General features: G+C 45.0%; 1 protein-coding gene across 1 annotated transcript in view; it reads left to right on the plus strand.

Annotated features, from left to right (window-relative positions):
- Positions 1 to 393: 393 nt before the first annotated feature.
- Positions 394 to 18,793, plus strand: part of grk3 (G protein-coupled receptor kinase 3) — a 35,616-nt gene continuing 17,216 nt past the window's right edge. The window contains exons 1-4 of the mRNA XM_003965365.3: positions 394 to 2,629; positions 9,596 to 9,672; positions 18,003 to 18,076; positions 18,248 to 18,349. Coding sequence (XP_003965414.1) covers positions 2,517 to 2,629; positions 9,596 to 9,672; positions 18,003 to 18,076; positions 18,248 to 18,349 — 366 coding nt within the window. The 5' untranslated portion in view covers positions 394 to 2,516. The remainder of the gene's footprint in view (positions 2,630 to 9,595; positions 9,673 to 18,002; positions 18,077 to 18,247; positions 18,350 to 18,793) is intronic.

Consider the following 18,793-nt stretch of genomic DNA (forward strand, 5'->3'; position numbering starts at 1 on the left):
GTCGATTCAGTATAGGGGGAAAGCAAATAATAGCGACACGTCTTAAGATGTAATTCGACTTTCAAGGTTTTGAACTGGCATTAGTCAGTCCACGTCTACAATTTCCTGACTAATCTAAATTAATATTTACGCAGTAAGCATGTTTCCTGTATTTCTGTATTTAAAAGAAGCATAACCATCACGTGACACTGGGATGGAGGAACGTTTGCTTAACACGCAGGTCCATATTAGCATATAGGCCGACACCTGATCGTAAAATAAGAAAAGTAACGAGGTTTGTGAGGCCGATCACACGTCCAAGCGACCTCCCGTCCACCACTGCTGCCTCAGCCCAGCCGCTCCGCTCCGCTCCGCGGACGCCAGCTCCGGGTTTTGCGCGCGTCTCTCCGCCGCAGTGGGAGGAAGTGAAGCACGAAGCGAGAAGTAGTGCCGCTGTGCTAGCAAAATACCAAGAAAATACACAGCAGAGAGACTTCAGAGAAGCTTCCGAGCAGACTGTTTCACCGTCCGGACCGGGCACTCTGAGTCAACGTCGGAGCGGAACGCAGCGAAACGGCACTTAGTTTAGCCTCTTAGCTGCGCTCTCCGGGCGCCACCGGCACGGATTGCCCGCGAGGCGAGAGTCGCTGGCGGCAGCAGTGTGACGACCCGCTCGGTTCCCCTTCGCAGTGTTTTTGGCTGTCGAGATCTGCGGGGTCGATTTATCGGAGAATCCCTCTAACGCTGCAGCTCGGTGGCTGGCTGACATTGCCCGGGGGAAACAAATGTGCTGTCCGCCCCGTTGTCTTGGTAGTTAATCACAGTTGACGGCGACCAGGAAAAGTTGCCGTTCGAGCCATCGCCGGGCAGCCGATTTTAATGTCCCGACGCTCTCCCCTTCTTCACCATCGGCGTCATCGTCAGCCCACAGTCAGTAGCTCTGCATCGGGTCTCCAGGCAAGGAGGGTCCCCCCGACGCTTGGGGTCGCGTTAACCCAGCAATCAGCTATGGATTATCTTTTGCGAATTGGCCTTTGTTTTTAAAGCCACCGGACCGTCGAAGACTGCTATTCCTCCCAAATCATTGCAAGGATTCCCCCCAATAGGAGTCGGTTTATTCGTCGTTAGCTCAACCATAACTAAACCACCCAGGCAGAGTTGCTCTTGGGCTGCCTGGTGTTGGCCGCGTTTAATGCTGACAACGAGGATATTTTCGTGCAGGCGGTGAAGGAAGATCGCTGCTCTTGGGTGTATTAATTGGTTAATCACTCCTCTATATCTGGTAGTTAGCCTGCTTGCTAACAGGTTTCATTTCGCTAGCTAGCGTGGAGGCTAACTAGCTGACGAACCCAAATATCGACAGTTGCCAGCAGGCTACGGTAAATTACATTTCAGCGTGTGGATTCGGCTCAATTTGGCGCTTGCACTCTGGACTGATTTCGGTGCCGAGCATTTAAGGACGTTTGAACCCCCGTCTTTATGGATATTTCTTCTGATTGATGAGCCTTTAGGGAACGTTCAAGCCGTCGGAACACAGGAAGTCAACCAGCGACGACGGCAACAACAACAGCGGCATGTATGCTTTAATGACGCCCCAATAATAATGACTCCTGGCCCGTCGCTAACCTGATCCAGTCGGCTCCAATCCGCAACAGTGCGCGGCTGAGAGATTAGAATTTTAGCGCACCAGCTGCGATAATAGGACGGCGGACGAGCACCCCGATAAGACATTTCAACCTGTCACCGACTGTCCTCCCTCTTGAATTTCCATTTTTTCCGCCTCGCTGGGTGAGAAGAAGAACCAGAACCACACGTGTGTCTGGTTTATTCCGGAAACGCTTCCCCTTTTTTCGCTGTCGGGGCACAGAAGGACCCAGTCCCATTTCGCTGTGCAGCCACCCGACTGAAATCGGAGCATTTTTTCGGTGTTTCCACATGAGGGGAAAAGCCCGAGACACATGCCGCACTGGAGACCGACCATTCGTTTGGAAGCATCTCCAGCAAGAGGACCAGTAAAGTCCCCAGAGACCTGTAGGATTTGACAGCTGTCAGCATCTGGTGCATCTAGCATTCAGCGAGATATATCACGATACTTTAAGACAGGGGGCCTGAAAACGAGTGCACGTTGTTATTTTTTTTTTGCGTGATTTTCCCCCACGCACGCCTGCGGTTTTTTTTTGCACTTCATGGGATTAAAAGAACAGTGATCCAGCGGCCCCAGTGACGGTCTAATTCTCCAGGAACCTGTCAACCCATGTCTTCCCCCTGAATTTGCTTCTCCAGTCACCACGATGGTAGTTTGAGGCGAAGTGAACGCGCCGCCGCCGGAGACAACGACACCATTCCGTTCCATGGTCGGAACCGCCGTCCGATCTGCCGGCCTTGTCGCGCACTTTGGCGCTTGATGTTGCTCATATCTGGCGGAGGACATTGCGCTTTCTGATCCTCCCCCCTTCCCCGAAGCAACAGAACTGCACCCCCCCCCCCCCCTCATAATTTCGGCTATTTTATTGATTTGATTGTCCCAGGGTCGGAAGATGGCGGACCTCGAAGCAGTGCTCGCCGATGTCAGTTATTTGATGGCGATGGAGAAGAGCAAGTCTACTCCAGCGGCCCGGGCGAGTAAGAAAATCATCCTACCCGAGCCCAGGTAACCACATTTGCTAAGAGCTTTCATGTTGCACTGCAGCCCTCCTCAAGCTTGTGTTTGTTTGCCTGTCAAGCAGATGCCTCTTTTGTGCACGCTATGCAGCCATATAGGGAGCTAAATGCAGGCGTGCTTCCTCCCAAACCCAGGTCTTTGCTGTAAATACCACCTTAAAGATGCTTATAGAGCTTCTCAGCTCAGATGACTTCCCCTCCCTGGCATCATGTATGTTAGCTTACGCTTATAACTTCCATAGAAGTTAACTTGCCTTCACCTTACAGGCGGCTGCTTGTGGTTCATGCAGAACGTCGGGTGCTTTTGTTGGCAGGTTTGTTTTTAAATGCAGTCAAACATGTTATGCCGTGTCACATGTTTTATCCGTGCAGCTCTGTCTCGCCTGCGTGCGTTTGACACCGTATGAGCAGGCCGATGCAGCCGGAGCCACGCTGTTCCCTTTGCAAACACCAGCACAAGGCCAGGAAATGAGCTCGAACCCCCATCATTTGCGTTTAACAGCATTTATGTCTGGGTTTGGTATCCTGCTCGGGCTGCGCTCGACATGTACGACCATGTTTAATGTTCGATGGGAGAGGATGTGGTTTGAATTTGGTTGTGGTAGGTCTCTGTTACTCTGGATTGAATTTAAGTTTTTGCATATTTGGTGGAGTCGAGCGGCAGAACTCGTGTGAACCGGAGCCGATTATACAGCACAATTGTCGGATTTGGTTGAACGCACGCCTTGGGCCATGTGGGACAAACTTCACATTTATTAAACCTGCAATCGAAACGCCCACGTGCGCGCTTAAAACCCACAGTCCCTACATAATGATTTGAGGTGTTTTACACAAGTTGACAACCATTATATTTAAACCAAGGTAATTTGGAGGAGGCTGGTTACTGATTCACTTCCTGCTTTGTCTTGGCGGGTCAGCAGAAAGCAGCGGCCATCCACACGGTGATGATTCTGAAGGTTGCTGATTGTAGCAGCTAACGTGATTTCATTAAAGCGTATTCTGTAAAGACTAATTAAATGCTCTAGTGAACAGTCGCCATCAACAAGGAAGAAGATTAAATTACCAGGAAATATTTTTAAATTGTAATCTATACATTACATAAGTAGTCTGACGTTGTCATTGTTGGCTTACTTTGCATATGCATGATAATTAACAGGGTTTGCATATGGATGTTACATCACACATGCCAGTAATTTACTTTTCTTTTACTTCTACATAGATGTACGGTAAATATACCTGATGTATCAAGTGTTGGGGAAGGGGGGGGGGAGCGACTTGGTTGGTTAGGTCGAGCAGAGCTGCCGGAAAAAAGTTCTAATAGAAACTTCCACCAATGCCACCTGCTGATGCACTTTTTAAATATTTACGAGCTTATTATTTGGACGTCATCAGACAGCCAGTGTCTAGCAGTGACAGTGGTGTTTTTGGATGGTAGAGATGCAAAAATAAAGGCAATATCAACAAGTAAACAGGATCTCTCCCACTCGTAGGGTCGGCAGCTAAAATGCTGCCAGGCAGCGTGGAAGGCTTTTGGACATAAACTGCTCTGTAGTTTCTGCTCTGCAGAAAATGTGGAGCAACATTGCACTTTGTGATCCAAATTAAGATTTTTAATGAGGGAAGGATGAAGAGGCAGGTTGTCAGGATGTTTAGGGATCAACAGCCATCTAAAGAGGCGAGGAATTTGGAATTTTAATCATAAATTTAATAAGCAAAGGTAATTTTCAGCCTGTAATAACACTAAATACCCATGTCTTGCCAACTGCTACCCAACAGTTAGCTTAGCGATATTGAAAAGACGGAGCAGGATAATTCTGTGCATCGTGCAGCCTTTTCTGAAGGAGATATTAAATCAAACTAACTTTGCACTGCACCCAAAACAGAGCTTTAAAACATCTACCAAAGGGGCCCCTCAGCCTACAAATACCTTTTCTTATATCAGGTTGAGGGGGAAAATAAGGCGGAGGGGTTACTTGCAAGGGCTGGTGGCAAAATATTAGATTTTTATCATTGGTCACGTTCCAAATTTTATCACCACGTCCCCTATCTAGAAAAACCAGCATCGGGTGAGCCGGTAATTGCTTAAACGCCATCGAGCTTAACGGCAGATTTGCAACAATACGATTCAACGCTAATAGAGTTACAGCGATGGGCTGAGATAAATAGCGAAGATTCCCCCTGCGTTTCCCGAGGAAGCGACGGTGCCAGGTTTTATTTTGAGTGTTGTGATTTAGCCTTTGATAATCCCACCTCATAGGGATTATCTCAACGAGTTCACGGCTCCTCGTCTGACGTCCAGTGAAGAATGCAGTTTGCGAGACAATGATGAGAAGCTAATCCGCAGACACGAGGCTCCGACTGCAGAGCGTAAACACCAGAGCGGCTGATCGATGAGTTGACGGTAATCAGAAAGTTCCCCATCGGCGTTTAGGTGAAGATCGGTGCAAACGGAAGCATCCAAACACTGCACATTGCTTCTGTGCATGAGCTAACGTGTTTAGCGCCTCCAAACATCTCGAGGTGATCCACAGAGGTATTGCTTTAATTTTAAATGGACTGCAAGGGATCTGGGAATAATGCTCGCAGAGGTCCAGCCTGGACCTCCTGCCCGCAGCGAGAGGTCATTTTCTATTAACATTTCTCATCCAGGCCCATGCTACTGCGGTGTCTCACCACTTCTAATATCTGGGAAGGAGGAGTGAAGACCTTTTCGTACACTCAGTCATAAAAACCCCTCTGAAACCCTTCAATAAGAACACAAGCACAGGTCCATCCATCGGGGTGCGGTAGACGAGGATTGCCGTGAAACACGTGAGGATCTCTGATGGCTTTGTGGCAGCCTTACTTGACAAAGCCCGGCAGCTGACGTGGAGCTGCCACGCATGAGAAACTCACAAAAAGAGTCAGTTCCTGTCTTTGAAAGGTTTTTCTTTGTGTCAGAATGATGAGGTTCTCCCCTGCAGCCGTGAGTTGCCTTTTTGCTCTTATTTAAAGTGTAGTTTGTATTGCTTTGGGTTCTTTGTGTGCATTGTTCAGGCCTGTTGTGCATATTTAAAGCTTTCAGCGGCTCTTTGGAGGTAGCGGCGGGCTGCCACATTCTCAGCAATGCTATGCTCTCTGGCAGTGGGGTGAGATTTGGTCAGCAACATTGAAGGCAGCGGAGATTTCTAGGGTGGGGGAGGACGAGCGTTCGACTGGGAGAAATCCAAATAAGAAGTGATACGGGAGGAAGCGGCCATGTCACGGCCTGATAGGTGTTCAATACGGTACCGAACACCTTTAGCTTTCTTTTTAAATTGAATTTTCCTCCATTTTAAGCGCATAAATTGGTCATTTTTCTGGAAATGACATGTTCCTTTAAGTGTTCCCCCATATTGAAAAATGGCACACAAACCCTTTCCTTCCATTTGAAACACTTTTTGGAAATGTTGGAGGCTAAGCAGAAGCTAGAAGAACGGGTTTTAAAGTCTATATATTTTACCAGATAAAGAGAACGATTGCCTAAGGAGAAACAAAGTCACACGCAACGTGCACAAGTTAAAATAGACCCATTACACTTTGCCGATGTTTGGCTGTCAGAACTTGTCTAAAGGCCGCGACGGTTGCTGGCTCTCGATGAACCGTCTCCGTCGGTTGACTCACTGTTTCGCTGCGAGACAAAGCACAAAAGGAAACCACGCACATGAGAAAGTAAAGGCGGCGCGCACATGCAGGGCAAGACAAGCCAAAGTGCTTGGCACGGCCGTCTGGCGCGAAGATGCGGATGTTCACGTGTGAGTAGCGCGGCTGTAGAGGCTGCGTGGCGTTAAAGAAGCGCTGCCATTTGGCCTGCAGTTACCAATAAGCATTTTAGCCGATGTTTTTTTTTTTTTGCTTTGGTTGCGTGTTCAGAGTTCGTATTGACGTGCCTGGAACACGGTTGGCCGCCGATGTCAGGCAAACAGCCTCCCGGAGTGTAATTGTGAGATATGTGCACATCGGAGCGAGATTTGTGACTTACCTTTAGGTACTTACCCGTCTAAAAAAAACCTGTCACGTTAGTGTGCAGTTACCAACAAGAATAATTGGGCTGTCTGATTCCGGCAAAGCGAGGCTAATGTACACGAGGAGAACATCTATGAATATTGATTGATTAAACATGAATAAACATCTCTGGCTCATATGTTTTGGTCTGTCACGCTGGTCTGCCTGTATCATCTTTGGGCTGAACTTTCGTTGTTCCACTGCCATGTGAGAACCCACATAATTGGTAAATCTCCTAAGCTAATATTATAGCGTCCATTAGAGATCTAGTTGAGCCTAAAATAAATTTGAACAGGTGGTATGTTATCATCACAGTTCAATTACATGCCCAAAGACCCAGCTATGGAAATGTCAGTGGCATCCTGTTAATCTGTTAAATATTTACACATGTACGCTCTGGCGTGTTAAATAGTCACCAACACAATGCGGCGACTGTCTCTGGAGATCGGCGGATAACGGAAGGGCTGCCTTTACGCCTACTCCGCGTGTTTGAAACTTGTCAACATACCGTGGTACAAGTCACCCAGCAGCCAAACATCATGTCTAAAATTAAGTCCACACATACTTTTTTTTTTCTCCCCCAGTGTTTTCTTTTTTCAGTTCATGGCGCGATTAAGAGATGCGCCGTTATCTAAGGGGTCATCACCCAAGGTCGGGGTCTTCAAGCATAGGGTACTGCCGTGCCCTCGTGGTCACAGCTGTCGGCATTTTCTACTTTTCAAATGTGGGACATTACCTCGGAGGCAGCGGCGCCGAGGGTTGGTAGCTTTTGGTTCATAATTTGCTTTCTGATTTCACTTGTGATCCACACATGCTCATTTTTCTGCAGCTGCAGATGTGACAGGGGGCTCAGATTATGTAAGTACAGCCGAAAGGAAGGTGCAGCCTGTGTTCTTATGGACCTTGTCTGTATCCACCCATGCAGTGACTGAGCATACGCTGTACAAGGTACAAGCTACGGGCTAAAAGCACAAGCACTAATAAGAGCAGCTACAGCGCAGATCAGCACTACAGAAAGGTGTCTTTACAATTATAAGAACTGTATCTTTACAATCTTGATTCACTTTAAAGTTCCCCATTTGTGGCCTTAAATAAGTGGTGAGATTGTTCAGAGTTTTCATGATAAACATCAGGTGTACAGAATCCTTTTACTCTCTTTAGGGTGTAAACACATTCCATACTAGTAATCTAGGCTCACTCAGTTGTGATTCAGTTGGCCCATAAATAAGCCCCCCCAACCGAAAGAGGAAGTGTTTACTTCCTAGGTACATTTGAATGCAGCTTGACACATTAGCAACTTGCACTATCACCCCATTTGGGTCTCGATTGTTTAAATTTAACGTGGTATTTTATTTTGTAGTAAGAATAATTTACCTGTTTAAGTATATTTGGCTGTACATTCTAACTGATGATCAGTGAGTTAGCATGTGGCTCACTGGCCATGTATTCTCCACATGGAGGCGTTTCAGTAAAGTGCCTGTGTGTGACAGTTGGAACGGAGGAAAAAAGTAACGCAATAGACACCCAGCTTGTGCTCGTATAAACAGATTCTTGCACAAATGTGAGAAGCAATCATTTCTAGAGTTGTTTTCCAGGCCTAGATTTGTAATTTGGAAGAGGCAAAGCTGTCCGTGATGACAGGAGCTCTGGTAGAAACATGCTGGTTGGTTTACATTGGACAGCCACGGCGTCTGGCTGCTTCTTTCCAAGGAGAGTTTACAAGTGTGCCGACTACACATTCCATTTTCTGTTCTTGTCCTTCTGGACATTTTACAAGTTGCAGTCTGAGAGCCATACATTAAATTCCTATGCTTTTCCAATAATTTCCCCATACACATCTGTTGGTGTACCATGTGGATAAATTGGATTTAGGAAAAGATTCCCACTTTTCTGATATAACCCTGAATGTTTTCAAAGCTGTTGAATTCTCAGCATCATCTCAGGTAGGGACACTTTGAAGCTGCTCTTTTGCTGCTAGCATTAACCAGGTTTTAACGGCAGACAGTCACATACTAAAAATTCGGCTTCTGAAACTGCGTTCTTTGCCGTCAGTGTTTGCTGAGGTGGCGGGAAGTTAGGCATGCTCATGTGTGAAAACGTGCATATACTTCTGCTTGGGCAACTCCACCGCCTTGCAACATGACTATTATTATAGCCTCAATCGGCGATCAATCGCATTTCTGTTTGTAAGAAATCACATTCCTGTTTTGGTAGAGTTCTTCAAGCAAACCAGGCCCGAGCAGCCGCGGTGCCTAAATTACATTAGAAGTTTGTTCAATAAAGCTTTTATGTATTGAACATTGAACTGAAAACACCCAACTTGTTGGCGGCCAACATGACAGCTAGCTTCATTTGCATAATTATCAACACTTATCATTCTAGATGACTCACTGTAGCCCTGTTGATTGTGCATTTACAGCATATAGGCACCTATGTCCTAGATGCATCCGCGTCCAATGCCATTTATATAGTATCGAAATGCTCTTATTCTCATACAAGACTACACAAAATGTATAGTCCAGACACTTCTTGCACAGGCTAGTTTATGCATGAACAATTGCAGGTGAAGCCTCTTGGCCTCTGGTGTACGGATGATGCTGGTGTGGTGTTAATAGGCCTGTGTGGGGTGTGCTAATTGATTTATTCTCCCCAGTCTCATTCTCATTAGCACCTGTTCCCAGGGAGGCATGTTTCTCTCCTGGCTCCACTGCAGCCTCCTCCAGCTTTGCCCTCCCTGCAGTTTGACTGCTTGGGGACAGGTGGCAAGGAGAGGCCCAAACCAAGGCCGGGATAACAAACAGGAGCCGAGGGAGGATTGAAACATAATCTTTGAGCGTTGGTTCACGCCGTATCTGCCTCAGTGATCTGATAACGACGGTGCGAATTAATCCAATTCTCTTTTTCTCACCCTCCCCTCCCTTCATGTTCGCAGCATTCGCAGTGTGATGCAGAAATACTTGGAAGAGAGAGACGAACTGACATTTGACAAAATCTTCAACCAGAAAATTGGTAAGTTTGAACATTATACCTCCAAGAAAGCCATTTCCACTCAGCAGTACAATTACCAGTCATGCGTTGCATTTCTCTGGGTGACAGGAAAAAACACTCATCTGCTGGCAGAATGAAACCGATGATAAGACGTTTCTCCTTTGCTCTCCATCCAAACAGAAATTTTATAAAAACAAAGGGGGAAAAAAAAGCCAGTAGTACATTTACTTTAAATATTTAAAGACTCTTTTGCATGCCCGCTCTATTTAAGGCACTAAAAGCAACGCTGTTGTCTTCATTTTCTAATCGTTTCTTGTGAAACCTGATCTAATTGCGTTACTTATTATTTTTTAATGATCTGTATTGAAACTGTTTGCGTTATCATAATATCAACATCGGTCATATACATAATTTAAATGATGACTTTTAACATCTACTGATGTGCATCCTTATAGCTGCCTGCCTGGTGAACAGGCCACAATAACGGAATATTAGAATTAGTTAGAGAGCACGTTGCTTTTCGTCCTATAGAAAAGGGCCTTGGCGTGCACGTGCTGCCAGTTGAACATGATTTCTGAATGGCGCTGCAGTGGCCTTCCATTGTAAATGAAAGGCAAACCCATCACATCTTTTGGCAGGGTCTCAGTGTCAGTATTGATCCTGTTGTGGCTGCCTCTCCCTAATCGTTGCCCCCACAGATCTTACAGAGATACAGATATTGACGTGTAGCCATACCACCAACGCATATGCATATCTCATGGTTTTGTTTTTTTTTTTGCAAATAATTCCAAAAAACCCAGTGGCGGTATTGGCCCCCATCATGAAGGACAACATCACTGTTGTCAGGGCGATAGCTCACTGCAGAGGCTTGTGTTTTCTGCTTCCTCCTGCCCTTCAGCCGGTAGCAGTGTCTCTGTACTGGCTCCACTGAGTGTTTCCTTTCTGAGCTGACAGGCAGTGTGCCAGTAGTTGTGGTGCACCAGGGGACCACAGCTGCCCTGCAGGCTTCAGCTAGGTTTACTTACTGTTCTAGGTCTCTGCTCCCTCGTGAAAAGTGACTGTGTTAATTCTCCCTGCCTCCTTTTCTTTGTTTTCAGATCCTCTTCTGTCTGCCTTTTCCGCGATCTCTGCTCAGTATCATGACTTCCTCTCTGTTTTAAAGCCATGGCATCCATCCATCCAATAATATTCAGCCAGGCGTCATGTTATGATGTGTTTCTTTTCACCCAGGTTTCATTTTGATGTGAAAAGATTAGCGCGTTGGAAGCCATGGTTTTCTAAAGGGAAAGTATTGGCTCGCTCCAAAATGGGAAGGTTGTTGTTTTATCTTGTGGTAAACCAAAATATCTTTTGGGTTGTTGCTAAAAATGTCAGCCTCTTGCGAACCATCTTGATCACACAGGATTGACCTCTTTGGTTTTTCTGCATGTTTCAAACCAACCAGTCAGACTGGCCAATCAAAGACTTGCAAACTGTAAATGGGCCTTACGAAGCAGCAGAACTAGAACTTAAATATTGTAACACTCACAACTTTACACACGCTATTTTTGTTCAAACTCTGCAGCTGGTCCCACTTCTCATCTGTCAGACTGTTGTTTCTACGTGCAAGCCCGTCGCTACTGGCCATTAGCTCTCAGCGCTCATTAGTTTCCCAGTAAACACTCGTTGCCAGTCCAGTCGGTGTGGGTTCTGCCCATGAGACCAAATGGAGCAGCTCCCTGTTGATTACGTGTGTCGCCACCCATACTGCACTAGTTCTCCACATATTTACCAGCAACATTTTCCTATTTTTCCCCCTTTACAGCCCAACATAGTGAATTCCTTCGATGCTCATTGAAAATAACCAAATAACCATGTGCAGCCAAGGACGTGATCCCTTATGGGGCGCCTAAAGGTCACCTGAGCTCCCCTTTGAGATTGTATTATGATTTTAGCTTTAAGCTGGTTAAGTTCCCTTTTGCACATTATGGGAGAAAGTTATTTTATCTACTTGATTGCAAAAGCAGGACGCTGCTTTTGCTTTTGATTCTAGTTCCGCAAAACCCGTTTTGTCCTTGATCTCAACAAGCTCTTTTTTTTCCATTCCACTGCCATGACAACCAAGGTCATGAGGATGCTCTGGCGCTTCTGGGATGTTTGCGCTCAAGGTTAGACGGGCAGTGTTAACTCGCCAAAGTGTAACATTTACAGCAGTTTCACATACATTAACATGATGTTAAGTTTCTGCCAAATAGAGATGTGACATTTTAACATTTAGGAACCGGTTTGGTTCTTTGGTTCTCTCCAAAGCCTCGGTGCAGAATCTCCCGACCTTTTCCCACAGTTACGTTACCAGAGTCCTGTAAAAGTGAGAGCAGGTGAACCCCTCTTAACGCCGTCGAACATCCCAGTATTTGCACCGGTGAGATAGTCTCTCCTCTGTGGGTGTCTCATTCTGACTGGATGGAGCCACCCGAAATCGGGGTCGGCAGGACCATTATGTAATGGACATTCTGTATAAATATAGCCAAACACAGTGGACGCTACTTCACCTGGAGTACTTTTGTGTGCACTTTTGTGCGCTGGGAGCCTGTCAGTAATTCAGTCACCTGAACAGTATGTATGGAATTCATGCTTCATGCTACAGCGTGTCATTGGATTATGATTAATCCCCCATTAGACACAAATAATGCAGGAACTGAGGAACGGTGTAGAAACCGATACTCCACGTAATTTGCTAAAGCGATCTGAAATCAGATGTACAATTTTCTGTACCGACAAAATATGAACCAGCCAGTAAAAATACCAGCGAACAGACAGGTCAGAACTTTATGGTGGGGCTCCGCTGAAGCAGCATATAAAACTGGCCCAAGGGGAATCGCTTAACATATGAAGTCACCGTTTGTGAGCACGGCAAGAGGTGCTGGAGCAGATCACAGGGGTTCATCTTGGAGTGAGATCCAAATGTCCTGAGGATGATTCGGGTCTCGCCTCCCCTGGGTCACCTCCACCCCTGGGCTTTCTGTTCAGCCATTTTTTACTCTCCCTTTGTCTCTGGTGCTCCCCCTCCCCGTTCTCATTTTTTTTTCTCACTCTTGCCTTGGCATTCCCGTTCTTCATCTGTCAGACTTCTGGAATGGATGATGGAGAGTTGTGTGTTGCCTAGCAACTGTGGTTTCCCTGGCAACCTGGCAAGAACTGCAGCATTTGCTTGTCAATGGGGAGAAATGAAATTGATTAAAGGAGGAATAAAATGGGTGTCGAGAACCGGCAGAGAGGAAACAGAGACGATGGTGACAATAAAAGAAAATGGCCAGGTCTCATCTTATTTTCCCAGAATGCAACATTACTCCTAGAGGCCAAGACACATATGTCAACAGACCCTCCATGCCTCCAGCCCTCCTCACAGCGCCTTTATTCTTTATTCATTCACATGATTCACACTGTCTTTGTTTCAGCTCTGACCTCTGTCAGTTGGAGTTAAAAAGTGAAGAAAAAATCCACTTTATACCTATAAAATACCCTTTCCATCAATTGAATTAGACTTGAGACTTCCTTCCTGTTGTTCTGTTATCAAGAAGAACGAACAAAGCGGCACCATTCAGCCACTATAGCATAAAGGACATTTTGTCTTAAATATACAAGTCGACAACATCAACAGCGCCTTCAGTAGCGGCGACATGCGGCCATTGTGAATTCCTTTGAAACTGTGCTCATATTGATTCATTCTGAACATTTAGCTGGCATGCTAAAAGGAAAACCATTGATTGGATTGATCATTTTGGACAGGAACTCAGGTGCTTTGAAAAGCCCGGGACCACGAACACCATAATCTCTTAGAGGTTCTGTTTTCCTCAGCCTTGTATTTGCAATTCAAGTCTATAAAACATTTTAGTGGCAATGCCGCATTAAGAAGCTGAAGGTAGCGAGGTAATAAAACTTTGAATATGGAGATTGTAGTATTCGCTTCAGGGACCTAGCAACGAATTGTAGCGTTTAAAACTTGCTGCTAGTGTGTTTATCATAGTAAATTCCTTGAGTTATTACATAATGCAATATTATAATTATCATCATTGTCATCATAACTGAACATGGGGATGAGAAATACTTGGATGACTGCAGTTTGGGGGGTGGGGTGATACAATTTTAGGCCGCAGCAGCCACAAGAGGATTCCCAAAACTCTCCGAAAGGAGTGAGTTGAGGACATGTATTGAGCGGCGTGAAACACACACTAAACCTTTAAGTCTGTGTCACAGGCCTTCTGTTTGGTTGTCTGGCAACGCATTGCTACTACTTGCTAGGAACCTCAGCCCAGCTGGTACTAAAAATAGTACACGGTAGCATATACTAGGGACTAAAATGTGTACGGCGGAGGAAAATTCCAAGAGCGGCAGTAGATGGAGTCCAATGGGCAAAAACCCCGGCCCGATGATGTTGATCTCACTTTTGTAGTGTGTCAAGTCTGGTGGTGAAACCACATCAGGAGATTAGAATATGTGTGATGTTCAAATCGTTTCTAAGAAACGAAAGCATCACACAACTAAATGTACATTCCCGTATATAGAAAAAGGAGAAGGGAGGGAGTTAGAGGTGCCTTCACCACTCTACCATATACACATGTCCCCTGTTTTTATAAACATGTCAGAACTGACCAATGGCCCTCATTTCCTCCATGAAATTCTCCTTTGTTTCTTCTTTCTTCTTTTCCAAAATTAGCATCATGCTGTATGACTACATTACCCAGAATTCCACCACCAGGAAAAACTGATACTCGTTCTATATAAAACAGGGTATGGCATTATCGTGCAGTTTCTCCTGTCTGCAAACATAAAAAATCTTGTCCTAATTTCAATGTTCATATTGATCAGTCAGTAATTATATATTTTTATTCACACACATATATGCAGTATATATACATATAAGGTTTGTCTGCAGGCCTTTGAGCTCTCATGTTCCTGTGTTCATAGTCCTCAATGGTATAAATTATAATGTACATCTTTGGGGGAATGATCATCTTTCAAAGCTCGTAGGAAGTGTAGAAATGTCCACGGTTTGATGTCGGATGCTTGTATTACGATCGTGAATGTAAGTGTATTTAAAGGTCAAGGACTGCACTCTTGGTTAGCATATCCAAGGCAGCTGGCTTTCCAAACAGTGAGTTGTTCCAGGACAAGACATCCGCTCTGTAATTTGTTTTATGCTTTGCAAACAGTCCTGTGGTGATGACAGCCAAAAGCATGAAAGTCTCACTCCAGCTTGGATAGAAAAGGCTTTTGTCAGTTATTCTTCGTAAATAACATCACATTTCAAGAAGCTGGGAGGGTCCATTATTCTCAAAAACAGCCATTTTAAAGATAGTTCTCCGCTGGGTCAGCTAATATTATCTCAGTCATGCACTAGAGACTAGATGCGTGTAATAAATCCACCTGACATGTTTCATTACCTGTTATCAAAATGTTATCCTGCTTTTTTTACCAGAACACACCTTAGTAATTAATACCTGTTGGCACAGAATTGCAAGAAGGTACCACAAATTCGCCCAAAACTTGGAAGTTGTTCAGTGAGTCTTACAAATCTTCTGTAATCTTGTTTGATCAATCAAATGAGGAGAGCTATAATTGCACCCTATCCTCTAACAGTAAATGATGTCATGCTAATATTGCATTTTGTAGGAGTTGGAAACATTTTGGGTAACGGATGTCATTATTATTGTTGGGGCTAATTGTCATGGCTGTTCACTCAACAGCAGCGATGAAGCCAACAGCAAAACTGGGAGAATACTTAGCATTGTTTGCTAATCCTGGTGTACTTGAATATTTGCCATATACACACACACGCACACGCACGCACGCACACGCACACACACACACACACACCTGGCTCAGTGTTGGCTTTCCTCCCTTTCCCCAGTAAAGGTCAGTATATGTATAATGCAACAGTCATCCCCAGTCTCACATGACCCTTTAGCAGGAAAGAAGAGGAGAAAAAACTTTGTTTCTTGTCTTTAAAATGGATTTGCTCCTCGGTCAAACCTTTTCCTCACCGTTGGCGCAACAATGCAAGCCCGACAGTAGAACTCCACTCTCCCAGTGCCCTATTGTTCCTCAGAATGTCTCCATTAAAGCCAAAGCTAGCACAAATGTCTCAAGCCCCGCGTGCTTATTTGGTAAAGTTTTTTTTTTTTTTCTCGGCTTAATATTGACTAAGCATATTGATACAAGAAAATGACGTGAGTGAATGGAACAACAACAAAAACGTGAACTTCCTGAAAGATAACATTGATGGAAGCAAACAGGAGTCCGTGCAAACACCTGAGAAAAGGTGAAAACTCTCTTTATCCTCTTGTATTTTCCTTGAGAATTCTCATTTTTGGTTTGGCCGTGTGGCATATAGTATAATTGGATGAGGAGAGTTTGAAATTCATTTTGGTTGGCATTTAAGAGATTAAATGATGTCGGCTATGCAAGGTGTTTACTTTGGCATGTGTTTGTTGCCATGATGACCTGATGAAATACAGCCCTTCAAATCTTGGTAAAGCAAAAACACCAGACACCTATTGTCCCGTTGTCCTCGCTTACATGTATCCTACTTGAAATGGAGTAAATGTGCCAGTAAAATGACAAAATCATCCACAAATGTGAATATTTATAATTCCTCTCCATTTTGAAGGAGCTGGCTCAGACAGTCACCTCATGCTTGATTGAAACAGTCAGATTTCACAGGAAATGGGTGTTATTGTAATTTCGGCTTGATGCTTTCCTTTATATCAACATCCACCTTTTGAAGGATTTACCTGGATTGAAGCTGACATTTTTTCCACTTGGTTGGATCAACCATATTTATTTCTGTTTAATGTTGCCCCTCCAGCCCCCCCACACAAGCAATGACGACGGGTGTGTGTGTGAGCGGAAGATGGCAGATACAGCTGATGGAACAAGTGTGTTTACTATTTTTGGACCGATCACGTCATCTTGCTAATGAGACAACGCTCAAAAAGAACTCAACTCTGGTTTGATTTCGGTGTGTGCATGTGTGTGCGTGCGTGCCTTTGCGTACACACGCACGTCTCGTCTTTTCTGGAAGAGGCCATTTGTCGAATTAGCCGGGCGGCGTTGAAGTGTTCAACGATTAAGGTTAATCCTGGAGCGTTGGTGATGTAAGCGCCATCGTCCTTCCTGCCTGCTCACTGCTCCCAAGACCTCCCCTCGCATGCTGAGGCGCTGCTGTTGAAAACCCGTGTGTGCCTTTGGTCGGGGTGGTTGTCAGCAGCACCCTCTCTGCAAACAAGGATGCCCTGTACGCCCGCCTGTGTACATACAGCATGTGTGGATCCATGTGAGCACATTTATTTGTCTGCGCCTCAGTGTCAGCGATGGAGCGGAGGGGAAATGATGCATCATGTCTGGAGGAGAGATAAACCCGGGGGAAGAAGTGAGAATAGATGATAGGTGGGAGGTCTAAAACCGCTGCCAGTTTGCCATAAACTGAATCAAGGGCACATCTGCCAAAGCCTTACATTTTAAACCTTATATTGGTGTTTTATATCATCTGCGCCTTCTTTTCTTGCCATTCATTCCACAATCCTGAATTCCGAACATAAAGACATTCTGGCGGTGCTGCTTTTCATTTCAATAACAACAGCAACAATCTAAATTCACAAACCACCGTGCACACAAGCTTATTTGTGTTTTTATTTGCGTAACAGGTTTCTGTTGAATGCCTTTCTTCACAGTGAAATACGGTAGTTGCAGCAAAATCACTGGTCTGTTTTGGATAACCACGACTCTCTTGTATTGTGATACAGTCTGCTATTATGTAGTTCTGATAAAGTAGGTGTTGAAACGCATCATCCATCACCTCCCTCCCTGCTTCTTTCACTGCCGTGAAGGTTACTGTGACCAGAGCTGAGATCTCGTTAGCTATATTTGCTAATACCTGATGTTAAGCAGGTAAAGCCACCCAGAGTAGTACACCGAGCACACGGCTTCACCAACACACGCCACACACCCCTTCCTGGTTCTTTGTTTTAACCACACCACCTGACACCGTCCTGCCCTGTGATAATACTGCAGACACCAGGGGGCCACCTCAGCGCATCGGGCTGGCCTCCTGGTGGGCAACACAGCCCGTAGCTGTGGAGGCAATAACCATGGCAACAGCCGAGTATTGTCTCTCTGCAAGGAGATGTGGATTTTTATCTCCAGCCTTTCCTCGTGTAATATTCCATTATGTGTAGTTTTGATATCATGAGATCAAGAAAAATACATTTGATATCATGCTAACCTTCATATTTAATACGTTTTGCTTATTAACATATGAATGGCAACAAATTACTTTACCAATATGTCCTTGTGGGGTCTCTGTTCTTTAGGTTTCCTGCTTTTCAAAGACTATTGTATGAATGAGATTGACGAGGCCGTACCACAGCTCAAGTTCTACGAAGAAGTAAGTCTTGGATGTCCTGTGTGAGTTGAGTGGGATTAGATGTTATCATTGGAAAGGATGAGAGATTAGGGGCATAATCCCGCTTATTCAGATTTAGCCCTGAAGGGGAAGCACTTTGCAACGTCTTCCCGCAGCTTTAACCTGACCCCTCGGACTGTTTTTCTGTTTCAGATTAAGGACTACGAGAAGCTGGACTCAGAAGAGGAGAGGTTGAGCCGCAGCCGACAGATTTACGACGTGTACATCATGAAGGAGCTGCTGTCCTGTTCACATGTGAGGACGCCGCTTCAAATTTAAGATTGAGTGTAATCTCATTAATCCACAGCCTTCACGGGTATCTAACATGACTCAGTGAGAGAAGTAGAGCCACATCTGACTATTTTAACCATCAAATATTACCCATCTTGTTTGAGTCCCTGCCAATCACTCGATTTTATCTCAAGGGACTTCACAGAGAAATAAGGAATGTTTTACCCTCTGTATTATTGACCATGATTGCTGCTTTACTCTTGTCATTAATTATACTGCATAGGTATAAGACGTTCTACTTGGATTAAAACTGATGTATTTGTTAAAGAATTAGGCAAACATCGGCCAAACTAAAATAGCAGTCTGGCTTTTACTGGTCATGACTGCCTGGAATGGGTCTCGACAAACAACACGTCACAGTGCAGCTTTTGTCCCCATGCTAGGCAGCAATTTAAGATGTCGAACAAA

Source organism: Takifugu rubripes, chromosome 6 (assembly GCF_901000725.2).
Source record: "Takifugu rubripes chromosome 6, fTakRub1.2, whole genome shotgun sequence".
Lineage (NCBI taxonomy): Eukaryota > Metazoa > Chordata > Actinopteri > Tetraodontiformes > Tetraodontidae > Takifugu > Takifugu rubripes.